The sequence below is a fragment of the Panthera uncia genome, chromosome B1, assembly GCF_023721935.1.
Source record: "Panthera uncia isolate 11264 chromosome B1, Puncia_PCG_1.0, whole genome shotgun sequence".
Lineage (NCBI taxonomy): Eukaryota > Metazoa > Chordata > Mammalia > Carnivora > Felidae > Panthera > Panthera uncia.
This window is the reverse complement of record NC_064811.1, coordinates 176,828,121-176,851,195: the sequence shown is the minus strand read 5'-3', so window position 1 is coordinate 176,851,195 and position 23,075 is coordinate 176,828,121. Positions and strand designations below refer to the sequence as shown.

Sequence of the window (23,075 nt, the reverse complement as noted above, 5' to 3'; positions counted from 1 at the left end):
ACTGCAAAACAGACATGACATGACCATCCATGTCTTGTTTGTGGCTCCTTTTAAGCTACGGAAGCAGTGTTGAATAGTTCCGACAGCAACTGCATGGTCTACAGAGTCTAAAGTATTTACTATCTGGCCCTTTAAGAAAAATTTTGTAGATTTCTCTTCCAGCTGAAGCCAAGTTGATTAATTACTCCTGAGAGAAAAATACATTGTTAAATATCATCACATTTAAGTATATCATTTAACAGTTCAATCTGTAGCCTAATAATGTTCTGAGAGTATATCAGTGTTATGAGAAATGTCAGCATGATTATTGAAGGAGAGGAGTGTGGAGAACACTTAAGACGGAGGGAGGCCTTGCGCAGGGCAGCGCAGTGAGGAGGCCTTGGGTGAAAATACTGGGGCTGTCAACTCCTTATAGAAGAGAAGGAAGGGTATCGTATTGGAATAGGCACACTTCTGTAATAGATAACTTTGGTATCTCATGGGTTAGTTTAAGTAGAAAAATTATTTCTCTCTCACCTCACAGTCTGGTGGTGTTGTTAGGACTGGTGTCTCAGATCTGTACAGACATTTAGCGGCCCAGGTCCTCTCCGTGTGTCTTCCCATAACACCTGGGGCCTCCTACAGAGAAGTTAGCACATGACAGGCTTTTGTAGTCCAGGCCTGCAAACTTTTATATCAGCCTCTATTTCTTTGACTACAACTTTGGTTGTATGGCCAGACCCACCTACAAGAAAGACTAGAAAATGTAGCCTAACTGCCATATGCACAGGAAAAAGTGGACACGGGTTGGTGAACAGTATTTTGCATGGAGGTTGGGAAGTAGAGGGCAAACATGTCCTAATTTATAAATCTGTGGGTTAAACATAGGCTTGCCATGCTATGGGGAATGGTTCAAAAATAATTTTTTCAGGCAGCTGCAGTTTTCTGCTTGATCTATGGGTTCAGGCCACCCTGCAGATGCAGAAGCTTCTAGTAAGCAGTTCTTTGTAAGTCTCTCTCCATTCCTACACCTCACCCAAACAGGTCCTATACTATTCAGTCATCTGCACAGCAGTACCGTAGCCTCACTTGGGAGCTTGTTAGGCATGAAGAATCTCAGGCTTCACCCCAGTCTGAGTTTAGAAAGATCTGGAGTTGATTTGTGTGAGCTTTACAAATTTCTCAGTGTCAGGTTAGAGTAATTTCTCTAGTCGTGTCATGTGCTAATTGGTCTGACATATTCTAAATGTTCGCTGACCACAGATGCTATAGTTACCATTTTTATATAGCTAAAAATAGAATTAATTTTACATTTCTTCTAGCCCTCAAACCTGTCATCATTAGACTTTCCTGAAAAGAGACCAAGGATTATTGCTTGTGTTATTTTAGCATGAAAAAAAAGTCAGAAATTTAAAAGTGCTGTAGTTATTTGAAAAAGTAATCCCAGGAATACTTTCTACCCTTTTATTTAGTTGACAGAGAAAGGATAAAAATCGCTACCTGTTTCAAAGTAATGATTACACAAGTCGAGAAAGGATTTATTCTTATACTTTTTGCACAATTAACTTATCAGATACAGCAAAGGTATAATCATAATTAACAAAATGCTTCAAAGCATAGAAAATCATAGATACTATTGTACAAACATAATAAATGTTATCTGAAGGGTCAGTTTGTTGCTTAATATCCATTTAGATATTTTTACCATGTTCCTTTGGTAATTAATAGGGTACTATATTAGTCTGGGTTCTCCAGAGAATCTATATATAGTTTCTCATGGGTTAACAGAAAAACAAAAATTATCTACACAAAAATTGTAACCTATATATAGGTTTTCTCTGTGTCTCCCTCTATATCTATTATATTTATGTGTGTATATATATGTATACACACACACACACATATATATATAATATTTTATGATACTATTATAATTATGTCATATTATAAATATATATGATTATATATTTATTATAAGGAATTATCCACACAGTGATGGACGCTGAGAGGTCCTAGGCTTTGCAGTCAGAAAGCTGGAGACCCAGGAGAGGCTAGTCCAAGTCCAAAGGCCTCAGAACTAAGAGTAAAATTCCAGTCTGAGTATGAGTCAAAAAGCAGAAGGCTGATGTCCTAGCTCAAAGACAGTCAGGCAGAGAGAGCAAATTCTCTTACCCAGCCTTTTTTGTTCTATTCAGGTCTTCAGTGGATGGATGAGGTGAACCCACACTGGGGAGGGCAATCTGCTTTATTCAGTCTACCAACTTTAATTTTAATCTCATTCAAAAACACCCTGACAGACACAGCCAGAATAATGTTTAACCAGATATCAGGGTACTCCATAGCCCCATTAAGTTGATATATAAAAGTAACCATCACAAGTACTATAACCATGATGTACGTATTTAACTTTATAACCAGTTGTTATTCTTATTACCTGTTTTGTCATTCCATTATCTTTTGTTATTATGGAATAATTTTGTCGTAATCATTATATTGCTGATTTCCCTCATCTGTTTCTGCAGAATTTCAGTAACAGCATAGATGCACACGCACACACACACACACACACACACACACACAACTAACAATTTGGTCCTAATGTTTCAGATACTTGACGTGCTTCACAAGCCAACTAGATTTGAAGAGAAAGATTTGTGGTTGTTGTAGTTGTTATTTTAACTAGAAGAAACTTAACTAATATGAATGGAGATATTTCTATGGGAAATAATCCAATAAGTTCTTTTTCTTTTAACTTCTCTATCCCTATTCCTTTACTCAACATAGGCATTTCTTGGTAAATTACATACATCTTATCTGAGAAAAATGAATTTTTGGTTAGGTGTGCAGCACTTTTTAGATTTTTAGATTCCACAGATTTCTTATCTTTTCTTTAATTCTAATTTCAAGCAAGATAAAAGAAAAATAATTTAATTGAGCTCCTTCCTTAACTCTCTATTTTTCCTCATCTCTTACATTTATATAAGATAAAGTCTGTTTCATATACAAATGCATACATGGCATAGCCTGTAGCATTTTATTGCAAAAGTCGTGGAAGAGGCTTTGTACAGTGCTTTTCTGAAATACCTCCTGATTCATGAAAAAATAGTTCCATTTCTAGAAGACTTAAATTATTCCTTGTTCCATATAAATAAATGATTTAAAAGAATTAATCCCTTTATTTTTTAAGGGCATGTGAACTGGTTAAACAAAAGATACTTACATATACTCTAAAGTTTCTTTCTGCCCATTAAAGTGACTACAATGTGTGCGTTCTAACGAGGCAATACCCAGTCGCCTCTCCCCCATCAGTTGTAGGATACCTCATTCAGGCTCTGAGTTGGGCAGAGAGTGAACAGGTTGGCACCCATGAACTAGTACAAGGGCAAGATCAGCCTGAAGAAAGACTGAAGGGACAAAGTGGAAACTCAACAAAGAAGTAAAGAGAAGAGATTATTTCCCTGGTTCAGCCAATGTCACCTGAAAGGAAAAGAGGCATCTCTGGGAATTTAATGTCATCTGGTTAAAATAACAATGGCCTTTCATTGATCTGGATCTTTATTGCTTTAGGTAGACGTAATACTTTTCCCTTTTGGGATGCTGATTCAAGAAGTGTTCGTTTTCTAAGCCTACACTTGGGTAAAAGTTGAGTTGGAGTATTTTGAATGATAATAGGAAGTGGCAGATTACCAAAGATTCAACGTAAACAGAACTCTGTGCAAAACTGCTCCCTGTGTCATTATTCTGAAGATGCATTCATCAATAGCAATTGAGATAAGGAGGCCCTCAGGAGGAGTATGTTCTTACCACTCTCTTTACTATGCAGCTTTAAAGAGGCAGGAAAGAGCCAGAAGGGCCATCAGAAGTCATAGATCATTCAAACAAGATATACTGTGTAGTGACCTCGATGACTTGAGAATTTATAACAAAGAATTAATGAAAATGGAGAATTCTCAATAAAAATGTGGGAATAGAAACACAGAACAGCTAATTATTGAATAAATGCTCTCTCCCCTTTACTATTTCACATTCAGGTTAAAATGTGAGCACTGAGAATTTAAGGGAGTCACTTAAACGTCTGTAGATATATTCCTTTTCATGATCAATACTTCTGCCTTTAAAGTACAAATTTCAACAGCTAAATGCTTTACATTCTGAAGGAAATAAAATTTCAAGTAATTATATTGTTAACTAAAGAATTAAAAAATGACCTGTTTTTCAGCTTCTTAAGAAGCTAAGAAGCATCAGGTCCAGTGCTTAAGGACAGGAGTAAAGTCTGCCTTGCACAGAGAGATGATGAATAGAAATCAAATCATAATGTGATATGACTTGTTCCGCTTACATGGCGTTTTGGAAACCTTGCTCTGGGCCAAAAAAAAAAAAAAAGTAGCAAGAGTTTGGTAAATTCTGTGTGGCCTGAACAGAAATCCAGGTAAACATAGGTAGCCTGAGTGCATTATGTTGTAAATGTGTTCAGCTCAGTTCATTCACTCAACAGACATTTATTGAACATGAACTAGGTGCCAAGCATGAAATAAACCAAGCTTTAAAAAGGCTGCATGCATAAAAGAAAATGACAACACACTGTGCTTTCAGGACAGTCCAGTCTAACAGAATATAAACAAAGGAATGATCAAAACAAAGCAAAGCAAAAATCTTGTGACAAGTACCGTGATAGACATCAACACTCATTGTGAAATCAGAGAGCGGGAGGGGAATTTTAATTCTGGGAGAGCAGGAATCCTTCACAAAGGATACAACTTTGATCTGAAACTTGAAAAATATCTATAATTTTGACAGTTTTATGGAGAAGTGGAAAAGAATTTCAGGCTTAGGGAACAGAAGATGAGAATACACAGAAGTAGCATATTTTCAGAAACATGGGAAATGTGGGTCATTCTTACATGGTGGAGTAGTAGGAAAGACAGCTAAAAGCAGAAATGGATCATATTATAAAGTACCTTACATGTTATGAATGTGAATTTTTTCCAAGCTGAGAATGAGGAATCAATAAGTGTTTTATTTTGTTTTGTTTTAATTCAAGCACGTGAATATTTTTTTTTAAATGTTTTAGAAATATAACACTGCAGGGGTGCCTGGGCGGCTCAGTTGGTCAAGCGTCTGACTTCAGCTCATGTCATGATCTCACGGTCCCTGAGTTTGAGCCCTGCGACTTGGTCTCTGGGCTAACAGCTCAGAGCCTGGAGCCTGCTTTGGATTCTGTGTCTCCCTCTTTCTCTGCCCCTCCCGCACTCGTGCTCTGTCTCTCTCTGTCTCAAAAATGTAGACATACATTAAAAAATTAAAAAAAAAAAAGAAATATAACACTGCATATGAAGAATCAGTGTAAGGAAAAGTGGTTATTGTGATGTGAGTTATGAGTCTATTTCAGAGGTGGTCACAGGAAATGACAGGAAAAGGTATATTTAAGAGGTACTTCTAACACAGCTGATTGGAGGTAGAGGAAAAGGAAGATCGAGAATTTGAGGATGATGCAAGTTTACTGCAAAGTAGTAAAATTTCTGTCAGTGAGGCTAAGAAACCTTACCTGACTTTACGCCGTATCAATTCAAGACCTGACATGCCATCTCCAGGCCATTTACACTGAACAATAAGAATCATTAACTTTGTTCCCTTTCAGTAGAGCAAATAGGGAGACTCTTATAGGTGATACATTCTAAAATGTGTGTGCAGAGAGAAGTTCAGGATTATGTACTCTTGTCTAGAACCTGAGAACGCAAAATGAAACAAAATGAACCAGACTCTTAGTGAAACGTGGATGATGACATTGTGGAGGGCACATCTTATCCTCTAAGACAGCGTATGTATCAGTCCCTTTAGAGACTACAGTGTTTAATCTCAAATTATACTTTCTTCACCTGTTTTTCAAATTTATTTTCACATTTTGATCTGACAGTGTAGAAAGCCTAGAATTTAATCACCATCAGAGAGGTAGTATCTCATAGCAGTTGACAAGGAAGATTCCATCTAGACCCAAATTGCTTGGGTTCAAATATTTGATCTGTCATTTATTACCTGTGTGATTTAAAGCAAGTGACTTATACTTTCTTTGATGGAATTTATTCTTTTGTAAAACAGAAATGATAGTAGCTAGAACTATTATTAGGAGAATACTATAATTACAGTGAGGAATAAATAATAAAAGCAAGCTCTACGAGTGCCTTCAGCAAAGGCTAGATACTAATCTAAGCGTTTAGTATATATTGTCTCATCAATTGGTTATAAAAAGCTCACAAATTATGTATTATTACCCCATTTGCAGATGAAGACAAATCATGGTACAGAGATGGATTGATTTGCCTGTCAAGCAGAAAGTGTTTGAGGCTTAACTATTTGAACTCAGACAGGGGGGTGCACTGTCCGTCTTACAACCACTTTATTTCCTGATTCTTTTATGGGTGGTTTTATTTTAAGCCACAGAAGTGGGTGAGCTCATACATGTAATGTGTTTAGAACAGAGTCCGGCATGATGAAGCCAGTAGGGGCTAGCTGCTGCTGCCCTTGACTACTGTTTCCGCTACAACTTAGTAGGTGTGAAAGAATGAGTATCTGAAGTGCCTTATTTACATACACCTTGTATGTATATAACAACAGTATCTTCGCATCAGTATAACTTCTGCTTTGTAAGAGAAGTCTCTACTACAGCCGCTTATTACTGGTAACATTCTCTGTGTTTTGTTGTTGTTGTTTTTTTTATTTATGTGGTTAATTGTCTAGCTTCATGTGGTAGGTTATGAACTCGTTAAGAAGAGAAAGTTTGTCCCTTGTTTCTGTTTTTTACCCAGTTACCAGTGAAGAGCTGGGTACATCGTAGGTAATCAGTAAATATTTGAGATAAACAAAGGTAGACACAACAGAAATGAGAAGAAAGGGATTTTTTTTTTACCTTAGTCACTTGCACTGCCTGTGACAAAAGCATTGAAATAAGAAGGACATTTTGCATTATTTCTCTAAAACCATTAGCAAGGTTTCAACTAGGACCTAGGAAAAAAGAAGGTGTGCATAGAAGAATCATAAACAGGGGACTTCAGGTCCTCTTAACATTACCATTGCTTTTCTTCCTGAGTCTCCCGCGTGCTTTGCCTCAAGGGTAGCAAAGAAGGCAGACAGGTTTCCTAGAGTCACAGCCAAAAAGCAGGTCAAGTCCAGAATACTCTGATATGCCTGCCACAGGAGTTTCCTTGATTTTGAAGGACAAATATTTGAATCAAAGATGAAGTTATTTTCCTCCAAAAAGAAAATATATTTATATTACTATATTGTACAGAATAATATTACACCTACTTACTTACCCTCACACAGAATTTATATGTCTTATTCCTACTTACCAAGGACGTTTCTTCCCTTTGTGTTCTCAGCAAGAATAAGCTGTAAGAGAGTACTGCTATGTTGTGAAATTAGACACTAGCTTTCAAAGTCTTGGAACACAGGAATATAATACAAAGGTCTATAAGGAGGGCATGTAGAGAAGAGAGTGGAAAGCAACAATTTATTCAAGGAAATAATTTTCTTACATATAGATCTTTGGAGAGAGGAACACAACAAAGGAGCTTTATAAAGCGTTAAATGTCAGTTGTTTTTGCAAAGAGGTAGTTTTGTGGTACTAATTTTTACCTAAAAAAAAGGTTTGGTATTAGATTTATAAATTGCTGAGGATTGTACTTCTTTAGATGATTGAAAGAGTTTCTATCAGTTTTATCATATACATTTTTATCATGTATATGTATATTTTACTTAGTAATGAGTGGATATTATGTAAAAGGTCATGCATAAGCCATGGTTCTAACTCACAGAGATGTCACCGAGCTGATATATAATGCAGAAATGATAGTGTAATTTTTCAGGGAAGATGATGCACTTAAATGCATTACATTTTGTTTAATGAAAAGTAGCTTTTTTTTTTAATTAATTAATTAATTTATTTATTTATTTATGTGATTTCTCGAACTCACAACCTCACCATCAAACGTTGCATATTCTTCTGACTGAGCCAGCCAGGCGCCCCGATAGTTTTTTGTTTTGACTCAGCTCACCCAATTATATTTTAACAAATCAGTATAACATAATAATATATCGATACTACATGAATACAACATAGAGAATTGTTCATTACCCCTCCTAGCTATATGTTTCTGGTTTTAGTAACAAGATTGCTATTTTTATCATAGTAAAGTTTTAATATAGATATATAAAAATTGAATTCTGAGGGGAAATTTAGTGGACTCACAGAAGAGGAGGGATGAATGCTAGGGGGAGAACCTCAACATTTCTGTGATTACAGTAAGAGAAAAGTAGATAGAAATGTTGTAAACTATGACATAATGATGCCTTACTTCTAACCCAAGTCTATCTCTCTACTAAATTAGATGAAATTCTTATTGACTTTTAAAATGGACTTTTCTGTCTTCTTAAAAAATTTAGTAAAGCAGTAATTATTTTAATATACTTACATGGTCCTGAAATTACATAATGTTAATGGTTATTCTTTTTTTATGCTATGGTTCACAGAAATTTAGGCTCAGCCAAGCAAATAAAAGCATATCTTGTCATCAACTTTTAAACATATAAACATTAATTATGTATTATTTATATATATAATATAAATATATTTATGTATGATATATTTATAACATATATTTATAGATTATATCTGTTATTTTATAACATATTGTATGTAACATGTATAACATTATATGTTATTTTATAAAAATATTGTAACAATCTGAATTAAAATTCCACCAATATATCTTCATGGTGTATTGAACTACAAGATATTTTAAAGGCTTGTGCTGTTTCTTACATTCATATTGATTTTATTTAATTAAAAAAACATTTTTTAGTGAATGAATTACATGTAATTAATTTTACCAACTTAAATAGAATCTTTGTGTGCTTTTAAGAACCATGTACTGGATATAATTGCATGCAGTCCTTAGTCCATGACCTACACTGTAAACAGAATTAGAACATATTGCTCAGAAAAAAAGATGTAATTAATTTTAAATATTTTCAAAGATGGATGTCCACAGCATAGAAGTACCTATACCTAGATTTATATTTTGAAACTATACACAGAACACTTGTGATTTGTGGCACAAAAAAATGAGTTGTGGTAAGAGAGGCAGTGAATGAAATTAACCATAGTGTTTTTTGTACAACCAGTCTCACGCAACAGAATAAATGTATTCTTCACAATGTGGAAAATTAATTTTTAAAAACGCAAACCTTGGGGCTCCCGGTTTGCTTTTTTAAAGCAACTGCCTCTGTCAGTTGAGCGTCTGACTCTTGATTTCGGCTCAGGTCATGATCCTAGGGTTGTAGCATCAAGTCCCACATTGGGCTCTGTGCTGAGAGTGGAGCCTACTTAAGATTCTCTCTCTCTCTTTCCGTCTCCTTCTGCCCCTCTCCTCTGCTCCTGCACATTCTTTCTCTCTGAATTAAAAATAGATAGATAGATAGATAGATAGATAGATAGATGATAGATAAAATCTCAGAGTAGACTTAATAGCAAAACCCACTTTTAAAAGTGTGCGCGTGTGTGTGTGTGTGTGTGTGTGCTTGTGTGTGTACATCTTCAATCACTGCTTTGCATCTAGTCAGATGTCATACAAATCAACTTTAGGAAAAAGCCCATGGAGTCCACCCATGAATATCCAAATCACAAATCTCAAATGCTAATCTCAAATGAATTTTTGTATGGCTTATATATAAAAGCACTTTTGGTTTTTTGTTTGTTTGTTTTGTTTTGTTTTGTTTTGTTTTGTTTTTTAATTTTTTTTAACGTTTATTTATTTTTGAGACAGAGAGAGACAGAGCATGAACGGGGGAGGGTCACACAGAGAGGGAGACACAGAATCTGAAACAGGCTCCAGGCTCTGAGCTGTCAGCACAGAGCCCCACGCGGGGCTCGAACCCACAGACCGTGAGATCATGACCTGAGCCAAAGTCGGACGCTCAACCGATCGAGCCACCCAGGCGCCCCTATAAAAGCACTTTTGTATCCACACTGACACAGAAGTGACATACCACCTGGATGGGGAGGATGGTATTGGGAGAGATTTTCATAGAATTTTATTACCTGGGTTAAAAGCTCCATGAGGGCAGGTACCGTTCTGTTTGATCACTGAAATTTCTCAAACCTCTAGAACATTACAGCACTCATAGTGAGCACTCAGCAAATATTTGATGAATGAATGGATGGACAGTTTGTAAATGATCACCCTGCTTATGTTTTAGATCATAAAAATGAAAATTTAGGCAGTTGTAAGTTACTTATGGGATACATTGGTGGCAAAAGCCCAAAATGTAGGTTCCTAAGGCAATGGTATTGTCCTTCAATAAATTATGTCACTGTTAAGTCCTAAATTAGTGATGAAAGTAAACATCTAACCAAGGTTAGATATACTAAGGGAGAATTTCCAGGCAAATATCTTATATTCTGATATTCTGTAAACCTCCCTACATAAGCCATTTTATGATTTACAGGGCATTTCCATGTGAGGTAAATACACAAGCTAGTATCATGTTTTTTTATGAAGATTTATTTACCCACTCAGTAAATACCTAGTAAATGCTTTTTTTTTTTCAGCAGCATGCTAAGTATCGAGGATATAATTGTATATGTGTGATTTCTATGGTCCCTGTCCCAAGGACATTTCTTCTTATGACAGAAATAAACAAACAAGTAAACACATACCCAAGCAAAATAGATTTGTCTTGTGATGGGTGTTTTGAACCAAATAAGTGGAGACCGGGGGGTTTGGGGATTGAATGAATCTGTAGTTACGGTGATCAGGGGAGGCAATTTTGAGGAGATGATATTTAAGGTGGGATCTGAAAGTTGCAAACTCAACTTAAAAAGGGGCTTCCTCCTTTGGGTAGGCTTTAAAACATCTCCATAGTAGGCATATATTCCAATGGCTATATGGAGAGGAGAGGAGTTACTACACCTTGACTGTACAGCAATCGGTAGAGTTGGAAATCATTGCATCAAATAGTTAATGCCCATTTACCAAAGTGGAAACATTCCTATCCCCTCAAGTCATTATTATGAAGCACCCCTATCTTTTTATCATGTTGTTCAACCAGTGTTTGGGATGTTAAAATAACTGCTTAATATAAAGCAAAGAATTAGAATTCTGGTAGTACCCAAACAAATGCAGTATAGTTTTATATATTAAGTTTGACTATATTTCTATTTTTTATTTGATTTCTTTATTTTATACATGTTTCCCAGGATAGTCCACTGGTCTTACAGTCTGACAGGAATGTAACAGTGAATGCGAGAAATCACATGGGGCAGTTAACTGGACAGCTGACAGTAGGTGAGTGCTTTGGAGTTAAGATTGCTCATAGCATCTTACTCCATTTAAAATTTGGGGATTGTTTAAATTGGGGAAAGCAAAGGTATATTATTTCTCTAATAAAAGCAGACATCCTTTTTTAGCCCAGTTACCTTGCACATGATTTGATATTTCATAAGTTAGTTATACTTTTCTCTATTTGCTAGTTCTTACTCTTGTCAGCGTGTTACTATGAGACAAGTACAAATATTTTGTTATTACTCTTAGGTTATGAAATGCAGCATTTTCCTAACAAAACATGTGAGATATAACATCATGTGGTCTATATATCCTTTGTTTTAGGTAAATCATTCCTAATAAATATTATCTGCTAGTAATAATTAGAAATGACATGGTTAGTTAAATATAACAAATCTTAGCATTTATCAATTACTTATGAATTTGGTATTGAGTTTATCTAAATTTTAAGGTTTATATGCTTTAGAAGTTATGCTGATGATAAAATGTTATTAATATTTTCTCATATTGTAAAGAAATTAGAGATTCATATTACATGGCATTATTATTTGACTTAATTTTTATAAGAAAAATGGCAAATAAAAAGTCAGTTCTAATTATGTAAAACAATAAGATTTGATTTATATGTAAATGCTAAATTATCTTTAGAATACTGTATTTTTCTGTGGGGAAATTACCTAATATTGATAATATATGTATGTATATAAAAGTATAAATAGCAAATTACAATTTGAGGAATGAGTTATCCTTATCTTAATGAGAAATTAATGAATACCTTAATACAAATGCATGTTTCTGGTATTTCTTTTTAAATTACACAAGTACATGGCATTTGAAATGTGAGGTTTGTAAATATGAATTTGACTGTCTACTTCCTTTGTAGGTATATGAAACACTTTTTGAAATGCTATTTGCCTTAATGAAGCCAAAAATGAAATTTATATTTTATCATACATGTATTTCCAAAAAATACAATTGTACTTTATTCATAATAATTGAATTTTATTTTATACATTGTTCACATCATTAAAGTTGGTCACTTGTCATCATTTGAATACTGGAGGAGAAAAATAAAAGGAGGATAAACTGAAAAGTTGAATAAGAGATAATATTAATGGGCAGTGATAGTTTTGTTTGTACTTACTTTTTTTTTCAGTAGTCTCCCTTATTTAAATTTAAGTTGCAAGCAATCATATTTGGGAAACTCCAGAGGGCTGCAATGTGGTCCTGCGGTGTAAGCATGAAAGAAGGTCCATAATGCCATGTCTATAACATTATCTCTGTAAAACATTAATGCTAATTAGATATGAAATAATTGGGATGTAATTCTTCTGAATATTTACTTTTAAAATCTGCTTAAAGTCACAGTCTGATGCTTCATAGAAGATCTCATATCTCATCATAATTCCCCTTGTTTAATGCTCAGTAAATTTTAGAGAATACATGAAGTCCTAGGAGCTGCAAGCCTTTATTGTCACAATCATTTACTCATCTTTGATATTTTCATTTCCATTCATCAAAAATCAATGACATAGCCAAATTATATAGAAACCGTAATTACATTCTGCGATTTCTCACTTTTCTGTCTTCATTAATTCTTCAAAGCTTAAAGTCATGGCTGCCTTAGATAAGTCTTACTATGTGGTAATAAGGCAGAGTGTCATTTGCAAGAATTTAAACCAAGTGATATTAACATTTGGTGCTAGTTTCCTCTCCATAGTTCACTTTTTGAGGATTAAACGCCACATAAAATAGAAGCAACCAAGGGCAGCTTCTGCCCTTTTTGGTTTCTTCTGAGGTCTGAGGTGCTTGCCTTCCTTCATTGCCCAAGGGGATTTACAAGAGAGTCAGGGAGTGGGAGAATTGAGTAGCAAGGTGCCAGGACAGAGGCATCACTTCTGGGTCTGTGCCTCTTCTAGTACCTGTCAGTCAACTATACACTTAACCGTCAAATTTGATTTATTTATGATATGAGAAAATATGCTTGATAAGAAAAATTAGGCATCGGGATTCTGTAAGGGGAACTTCTTTCTTTGATTTGAATATTTGATTTGATTGGAATATTTTCTTTGTTTTCTTAAGATTTTCATTCAATGTATGCTAATAATAAAGTCCATATGATGAAACTGTAAATTACATTTTTATTTTTTAATGTTTATTTATTTATTTTGAGAGAGAGAGAGAGCAAGAGCAAGCAGGAGAGGGGCAGAGAGAAGGAGAGACAGAATCCCAAGCAGCTCTGCACCATCAGCACAGAGCCCCACATGTGGCTCCAACATGAACCACAAGATCATGACCTGAGCCAACATCAAGAGTTGGATGCTCAACTAACTGTGCCACCCAGGCTCCCCTAAATTACATTTTTTAAATACCATAAGTTTGAAATGAAATGAAATGAAATACTGTAAGTTTATAAAGACATAAAAAATTAAAATATACATATGTACAAATTAACATAAAAACTACTCCATTCTTTATCCATATGGAAGCTATTTGTATCCTATATAATTATTAGTTACACCACACTGACTGGGGCACATAGGTGGCTCAGTCGGTTAAGTGTCCAAATCTTGATTTCGGCTCAGCATGATTTCCTGGTTCATGGATTTGAGCCCCGTGTCGGATTCGGCAATGACAGTGCAGTTCCTGCTTGGGATTCTCTCTCTCCCTCTCTCTCTGCCCCTCCCCATCTCGTGCTTTCTTTCTTTCTCAAAATAAATAAATAAACATTAAAAAAAAAAAACATGTTGACCTTCCTGGGTGTAAAGATGTAAAGAGAAATGTGACTAATGGCATGATCCAACTATGCTTAAAGAGAAACATCTGAGCTTTCTATAGAAAACTAGGTTTTTTTCTCACATACACTGAACAAAATGTACACATCATCTAATAGAAGGAATACACTGTTTTTTTGCATCTCTATATCAAAAGAGGCATGGGCCTGCTAACCATGGCTTGGTGCTTTAAAGAATGCACAGAATGTGACCACAAATGCCATTAGATAAAATAATTGTGGGAGTGAGAAATAGAACATGTTTCCCGGTTCAACTTAATTCAGGGATAAAAATTTAGACTCCTCTGCAAGAGATGATATATATGTCTATTAAGTATCCCTTATGATATATGCCTTCACCTGGGCTTGTTGTTGGTCAGATGAAGTGAGGCCCCAAATGTTACTTGTTTCTGGCTAGATCTTTTCGTTTCAGAAGTGAAGTGAACTGATGATAAAATTAATATCATTTAGTAAACAGAAGACCCTAATGAATACTCTTAACTGTATCTATGTCCCTCTGCTCACCTCAGTATATTTCCAACATCCAAGACAGGGAGGCAGACAGACAGGCAGGCAGGCAGGCAGATAGATACACACACACACACACACACACACACACACACACATGCACGCACAGAGCACTCAGGCTTCCCCACAGAACTGGTGTAAGCAGAGTGCTGGGAAACAGCACCAGCACAACATTTAAAGAAACCTTTCAAGTCCACTACTACACACAGAAAAATTGATTGAGACATCAGCATCTTATTCACTGTAATATGCTACAAGATAATTGGAGTCTGAAAGCTTTTCCAAAAATATTTAATAGTCACCTATCATGGAAAAATAATCCTTCAATAATGCAAGCAGTGAATAAAACCACATAATTTCTAAAATTAATCACATGATTTAATCACATAATTTTATTTTTATTTTTTTAATGTTTATTTTTGAGAGAGAGAGAGACAGAGTGTGAGCAGGAGAGAGACAGATAGAGAGGGAGACACAGAATCTTAAGCAGGCTCCAGGCTCTGAGCTGTCAGCACAGAGCCCAATGCAGGGCTCAAACTCATGAACCGCAAGATCATGACCTGAGCTAAGTCAGATGCCTAACCAACTGAGCCACCCAGGTGCCCCATAATCACATAATTTTAATAGTAACTATGTCACTGTTAGGAATCTGTTATACAATGATGTTTATTAGATTGTTCAAACCATGAGCATTTTTTAATATTCCACAAATTTAGGTTAATCCACATACCCAAAGATTTCACAATACCTGTCACAAAATATGCTGACTAGAAAGGCACTTTGATTATGAGTAATTACTAAGAGATATTATAAATAAACCAAAGAAAAAAGAAAAATCAGAACATAAGTTCAATGAAAATTATTTTTTAAACAATTTTATGGCTTTTCGGTAATTAACAGTATTATGAGGATAATCATGTGATTTATATGCCAAAATGCTCTAGAAGAGTATATTCACCTAGAAATCATAATTTACTCAGAAACTAGTTTTAGAAAGGAGTTGTATTTTAATAGGTAAAAGCCTGGATTCTGGAGCCAACTAAGTCCCACATCTGTCACTTCCCAGCACTGTGACCTAATGCAGGTTACTCTGGGCATCTTCCATACTCCGGGTTTCTGCGGGGAAAATTGATGAGTATCCATTTCATACAGTAAATGTGGGCATTAAATAAATGAATATATGTGAAGTATTTGGAATACTTCCTGGAGCATAGAATGCAGTATGTATATGTTAGTAATTATAATTTTTATTAGATTCGTATGTAAATAATTCTGTACAATTGACCAAGCTTCATAGTTTTACTTTTCTTATCTATAAAATGAGTATTATGCTAGATTGTCTCCGTGAATCTTTTCTGAAAGCTAAACTCTTTTACCTTTAGAGAGGAAATTAGTTAATGAATCCTCTGGTCCCTTAAATTCCCCACTATTCATCAGTCCTGGCAAGAAAAGGACAATCTGGTTTGAGTTTTTGACATCTTAGCCACAAATCATAAGTACATATTTTTCATTTAAAATAAAGAATATAGGTAAGCAAAACTAAATCAGCATCATTGCTCTTCTTACTTTTTCACCAAATTTTGGCCTATAAAAATATTTTTAATGATGTTATTTAAAAATTATTTTAAACCCATAAAATAATCCAATAAGTCTAGTCAGTTCATTTTTGCCAATACTAAACATCAGCATGTTTTGTCCCTAAATGAATGGAGAAAAATGTAGATGAGGTTTTTATAATAAATATTTAATGACCCCTAAAGTGACATACCTTGCATTAAAGCAATTACTGTGAACACCTGGGAATCACTTAATTGACTGCAGATGGTGTAGGACATATAAAAAGTAGAAGGTTACAGATTATTCTCATGTACCAAATTTATGTTTTTTGTCATTGAGTCTTTTTTTTTAACTTAAAGAATGCTGTAATAGTCTGGGATGACTTAATAAGAATGAATATTTTATGCAAAATAGGCCATGCAAATCTTGGACAATAGATCAACAAAACATGTAGTTTAATATTGCACAACATTTTAAATGGTTAAATGCATTGATGATGTTTAAGAATTCATTGTTAATATTAATTAATTAAACTAATATTAATCAATTTGAGAAAATATTACATAGAACCAGATGATTATGACATTAGAAAGATGGCATTCTTAAAATTTAGGATCCTTAATCTGGGTGACTCAGGTGTACCAAGAATTACAGTGTCTGAAGAAAAGACAATAATGTGCGTGTTTTGGAAAGTTGTATCATAGGAGCATTTCATGTCATTGTTTGACTATCCTGAAGCACTATGCCACTTTTTGTTTGTTTGTTTTACTTTTTGTTATTAACTTAAAAACAAAACAAAATGCATTGTCCCAAATACTCCGTTAAATTCTCAAGTGTTTGTGGAGTTAGATGTGTGGAATCAAGGAACACTAAGAATTCTACTTCCTCGAGGACCTCGTTTGGCTAGACATTTCCAACCCATCCTGGCTTCCGTTCTCCTCCTTTCAGGTACCCAAGGTCCTAGTCTGGGACCAATGACTGCAGTCCCACAAGGCCAGCTCCACTTAGCAGTGCTCTGTGTCATGGATCTAAAGACCATCCCCGCAGGGTGTTGGCCTCTACTTCTCAAGAGCATGAGTAGCTAAGCTGCTAAAATTATCAGTGGATGTCAATGCTCTGATTGATCAGAAAGCATCTTTCAGCTTTCTCCCCTTCCAGGCAAAATATATGGTTCAAACTAAGGTCTTTGGTAATAATGCCCGTAGTTGCCAAAGAAATACATCTGATCTTGAGTATTTCAGAATGAGGGGAATAGGACAAAGTGAGATATGGTGGTCCCATTAAGACATTTTGTAAACGTGGCATACCCTTCAGTTGTAGTCCTGCCTGGGCCAGTCCATCCCCTTATGTTATGATAAAGGGAGAAAATACATGTTCTTTTCAATAAATATAATGCAACAACTCAGTAAGTATTTTTAACTGTATAATATAGAGGAAAGCAGTAAAGAAATGAATGATCATTTTATTAATTCTATGATTACATAAAGCTATTCAAAATATGCTATGACTATAGTTCACTGTTTTTATTTTAATACTAAGATTTTAAGAAAATAAAAAGATATATTACAGAGTTTGTGAAGAATAAAATTAGAATAAAATAAACAAATAGAAGGAGAGTGGTTTCTGACTTCATATTTTATATAGGTAATTAGAATTATAGCTATATGACTTATCTGAAATTAATGACTGTATAATTTATATACTGGACCAGTCTCTGTTTTTAATGAAGCTCCCTTTGTGGAATCTCAGAATTATAGCTTCATTTGAGTTTCATATAGAATTGACTTATTGAATGTGCAGTTTTGTATTGGTCTTAACAAGAAACTTGTCTTTGGGAATTTGGTTAATGGCGCATACTGTTCAAAAATGTAAGGTTATGGGACTCATTATCAAAAAACATCTGGTGGTAGGAAGCTAAATAAAATTTAGGGGTTCATACATATAGAGAAGATCATTTACTTCAGTATCAGGAGCCCTAGATGAGGTATTAGCCAAGCCCAGATAACTATAAAAAAATACGAATTGCCCGGTCATGGAATAGAGGAGATATACCATGGAGGGCCATTACATATGATGGTCTAGGTCTGTTAACTACATTAGCCTTTTTCTTTTGTTTCACTTTGGATTATGTGTCTATTCTTACGTGTAGTTTTGGAGAAATTACAAGTCAGATAATGCATAAACAGAAAAAGAAAGTATGGTGGGAATAGAAAACTGAGTATAAGAAGAGGGAAAAATGAAGAGCAGTTCTGTTTCCAACTATTTATTGGACTCCTGACAACATACTCCTCATAATGAGGAAAGAGTATTACCAGAATCTCTTAAGACTACTTTAAGATTTCTATCAATTCCTTAATCATCATTCTCTGGTTAAAGTATATAATCAGCTCAGTCCTTTTGCAACCTTTTCCCATAATATTCTCTTTAGATATTTTACCGTATTTTGCCAGAAATTAAGAATATCTAATTCTGTACATTCACTTCATGTATGTGGTGATCCAATTTTTAGCATGGTTTGTTTTAAATCTTCCATTCTGAGGTCACATGGCTGATGCTTTGTTTTCTAAATGCTCACAGACACATCAGTCTAACGTGTTTTAATATTCTATCCTCCTTTCCACCTTTCCCGAATAATTAAAGCGTGTTAACTCATTTGGAACCCATCTTCTCTCCTGTCATAACATTTAGAAAAAAACCTCATTTTTAATCTTATGTTGCTTTTCCAACCTTTATCATTTTACAAAGATTACTGAAAATAATTCATAACCAGTCATTTAAGTGTTTTGGGTGTGGGTGGGATAGGGCAGATGGTTCTAAGAATTAGCTTTCTTTCTTCATACTCTGTCTTCCTAGGTCTTCAAGACTGGATCTCCTTATTCCCCACATCAGAAGGCTCATTTCATACCCATTGTTAACCACTTTTAAATGAATCAATAAACTTATCAACAGTCTAAGCCACATTGGATAATTTTGGGTAAATATATGTAGAGAATAAGGCTTTCAATATTATATAATAAGACAATCATACATATTTTCACACTAAAAGCTCTGGGAAGTCATTAACCATAATAACTACAATTAATAAAATAACAGGTGCAGACAATAGCAAGTGATAAAATGGATGTAAAGGTACTAGAACTCTGGAACACTGCTGGGAATGCAAAAAAGATAGAGCTACTCTGAAAAAGTTTGCCTGTTTCCTATAAAGGCATACCTTGGAAATATTGCAGATTTGGTTCCAGACTACTTGAATTTAGTAAGTATTGCAATAAACCAAGTCAAACTAATGTTCTGGTTTCCCAGTACATATAAAAGTTATGTTTATTTTGTAGTTTATTAAGTGTGCAATAGCATGTCTTAAAAAAAAAAAACAGTGCACACACCTTAATTTAAAAAGGACTTCATTGCTAAAAACTACAAACCGTCATCTGAGCTTTCAGTAAATCATAATCTTTTTGCTGGTGGAGGCTCTGATGTTGATGGCTGCTGACTGTTCAGTGTGGTGATTGCTAAAGGTGAAGGTGGCCAAGGCAATTTATTAAAATAAGACAATAAATTTTGCCTCATCCTTTCATGAAGGATTTCTCTGTAGCACATGATGCTGTTTGATAGCATTTTACCCACAGTAGAGCTTTCATAGTTGGAGTCAATCTTCACAAACCCTGCTGCTTTATCAGCTAAATTTATGTAATATTCCAAATCCTTTGTTGTCCTTTCAACAATATTCACAGCCTCTTTACCAATACATTCTATCTCAAGAAACCTTCCATAAGAAGCAACCCCTCATCTGTTCAAGTTTGATCATGAGATTGTCTCATCTTCAAGCTCCACTTCTAATTCTAGTTCTCTTGCTGTTTCCACCACATCTGCAGTTACTGCCTCCACTGCAGTCTGGAACCTCTCAAAGTCATCCATGAGGGTTGGAATCCATTTCTTCCAAACTCTTGTTCCTGTTGATATTTTGACTTCTTCCTGTGAATCATGAATGTTCTTAATGGCATCTAGGCTAGTGAATCTTTTCCAGAGGGTTTTCAGTTTACTTTTCCCAGATCCATCAGAAGACACTCGGTATGGCAGCTATAACCCTACAAAATGTATTTCTTAAATAATGAGACTTAAAGTTGAGCAAGTCCTTGATCCATGGGCTGAAGAATGAATGTTGTGTTAGCAGGCATGAAAACAACAACCATCCCATTGTCCATTCCCATCAGAGCTCTTGGATTACCAGGTGCATTGTCAATGAGCAGTAATATTTTGAAAGAAATCTTTATTTCTAAGTAGGAGGTCCCAACAGTGGGCATAAAATATTCAGTAAACTATGTTGTAAACAGTTGTACTATGACTCAGGCTTTGTTGTTCTGTTCATACAGCACAGACAGTTTATTTAGCATAATTTTTAAGGGTCTTAGTATTTTCAGAATGGTAAATGAACATTGGCTTCCACTTAAAGTCACCAGTTTCATTAGCGTCTAACAGGAGAGTCAGCCTGTCCTTTGAAGCTTTGAAACCAGGTGTTGACTTCTCCTCTCTAGCTATGAAAGTCCTAGATGGTGTCTTCTTACAATAGAAAGTCCTTTCATCTACGTTGAAAATCTGCTGTCGAATACAGCCACCTTCACGAATTATCTTAGGGCATCTGGTCAACTTGCAGCTTCTACATCAATCCTTGCTGCTCCTCCTAGCACTTTCGTGTTATGGAAATGGCTTCTTTCTTTAAACCCATGAACCAACCTCTGCTGGCTTCCAAATTTTCTTCTGCAACTTTTTCACCCCTCTCAGCCTTCATAGGCTGGAAGCGAGTTAGGGCCCCGTCCTGGATTAGGTTTTTGCTTAAGGGGATATTGTGGCTGGTTTGATCTTCTGTCCGACCACTGAAACTTTCTGCATATCAGCAAGAAGGCTGTTTTGCTTTCTTATCATCCACGTATTCATTGGAGTAGCACTTTTAACTTCTTTCAAGAGCTTTGCAATCATAGCTTGGCTAACTGGTTCAAGAGAGCTAGCTTTCAACCTTGCTTGATGTTCAACATGGCTTCCTCACTAAGCTTAAACATTTCTACCTTTTGATTTAAAGTGAGAGATGTGTGACTTTTCCTTTCACTGTAACACTTAGAGACCATTATAAGTTATTAATTGGCCTGATTTAAGTGTTGTTCTCAGGGAATACAGAGGAGGCTTAAGAAGAGAGAAAAAGATGGAAGAATGGCCCCTCAGTGGAACAATTAGAACACACACATTAAGTTCTTTGTCTTAATGGGCACGGCTTGTGAAACCCCAGAGCAATTATAATATATACCTGATCACCGATCATCATATATCCCTGATCACAGATTACAATAATACATATATAATAATTAAAAAGTTTGAAGTATTGTGAGAACTATCAAAATGTGACAGAGATACAACGTGAGCAAATGCTGTTTGAAAAATGACACCGATACACTTGCCATGGAAGCTGAGTTGCCACAATACTTCAATTTATAAAAACCACAATACCTGCAAAATATGATAAAGCAAAGCACAATAAAATGAAGTATGTCTGTAAAGTTAGCAAAATCATACAGATATTGTTAATTTAGGAAACTTTTGATAAAGGATTTGGCAAATATCTAACTACATTTCTTTCTCAAGTATCAGAAAAGTTTAATAAGTGGTCATTTGCTGCCAAGATACTAACTTTATTGAAATAAAAGTTAGTTTAGATAAGTCTCATTTCAAGTTTTAAGATTAATAGAATAATTTGCAAAAAAATATTCCAGCTAGCACCATCATCACTAAAGCTTGCCCCATCTATTTTTATGTCATCTATATTCTTGAGCTAAGTTGTATGGTATACTCTTTAACATATAAGATGTAAGTATATAACTCCCAAATGTCTCCCTCTAACATTTCCTGTCTTCTCCTTCAAGCCCAAGAAAGTAACAAATCAACTGCTTTTGGCTGCTTACCTGAAGAACATACTGATCTCAAACTCAACATAAATTTACCAGTGGGTGCTTTCAAAAGACTAGCAAATAATACATATCTCCCCAGTTTTTAGTTTTAAAAGATGGTGGTAGTTAAGTTTCCTGTCAATGCTAATATTGCAAATTTGTAGAGTTTGTTTTTTTTTTTTTTTTTAGTTTAATGCAGCCTCCCTTTAAAAATCAGCTCCTCTTTATTTCCTTACCCATACTAAACTGATCATTTGGAATAGTCCTTTACTGTTTTTTCAGAGCAACACTAAATAGGTCACCTCTGCTTTTGAATAAACCCCTTAAAACTCAATGAAAATAGAAATTATCTATGGTATTTGTCAAAATCACATCGATAACAAAGGGAACAAGATGAGTGCAAACAATGTGAAGCTACTGAAAATTAAACATACCCTGTTGAATAAAATGTATGCCTCTTAGGAGTAAGGGATTTCCAAGGAAAATGAGTTTCAAAGCAAGAGATGCTGCAAGGCTGATTCAGTGTCAAATAGAAGTTCATGAGGGCATTGGCTGAGCATAGAAAATTAACACTGACTGTGCCTCTTTAAAATAAACCAAAGGATTTTCTTTCCGTGCAGAATACTTAACGGACTGAGGAAAATGTTGGTAGGGCCATGGTAAGTAATAAGAATAAATCATTTTGAAAGAGAATCTCGTAAGTGTTTCGAAGAAAGAATATCATATGACGTTAGAAATAACTTTCTGATGACTATGCGTATAAATGGACTTTCTGGCCTCCTTCCATTCTGTCCATATCACGCTCATTCCCCCCACTGGTCATTTTGTAATTTTTATAATAACATTATAAAACTTTTTCTGCGCCAGAGCCTCAGTAGATTTAAATTTATACTTTTTCTTTCTTTCTGTGTAGCAGAGTCAGAGGAACCAAAATAAATATTTTAGTCTAACTGAGTTTTCACATAT

The 23,075-nt window shown here is 35.0% G+C and overlaps 1 protein-coding gene across 1 annotated transcript in view; it reads left to right on the top strand.

Annotated features, from left to right (window-relative positions):
- Positions 1-23,075, top strand: part of SGCZ (sarcoglycan zeta) — a 459,998-nt gene that overhangs the window by 326,559 nt on the left and 110,364 nt on the right. The window contains exon 3 of the mRNA XM_049631689.1: positions 11,234-11,321. Within this exon, the coding sequence (XP_049487646.1) occupies positions 11,234-11,321 (88 nt within the window). The remainder of the gene's footprint in view (positions 1-11,233; positions 11,322-23,075) is intronic.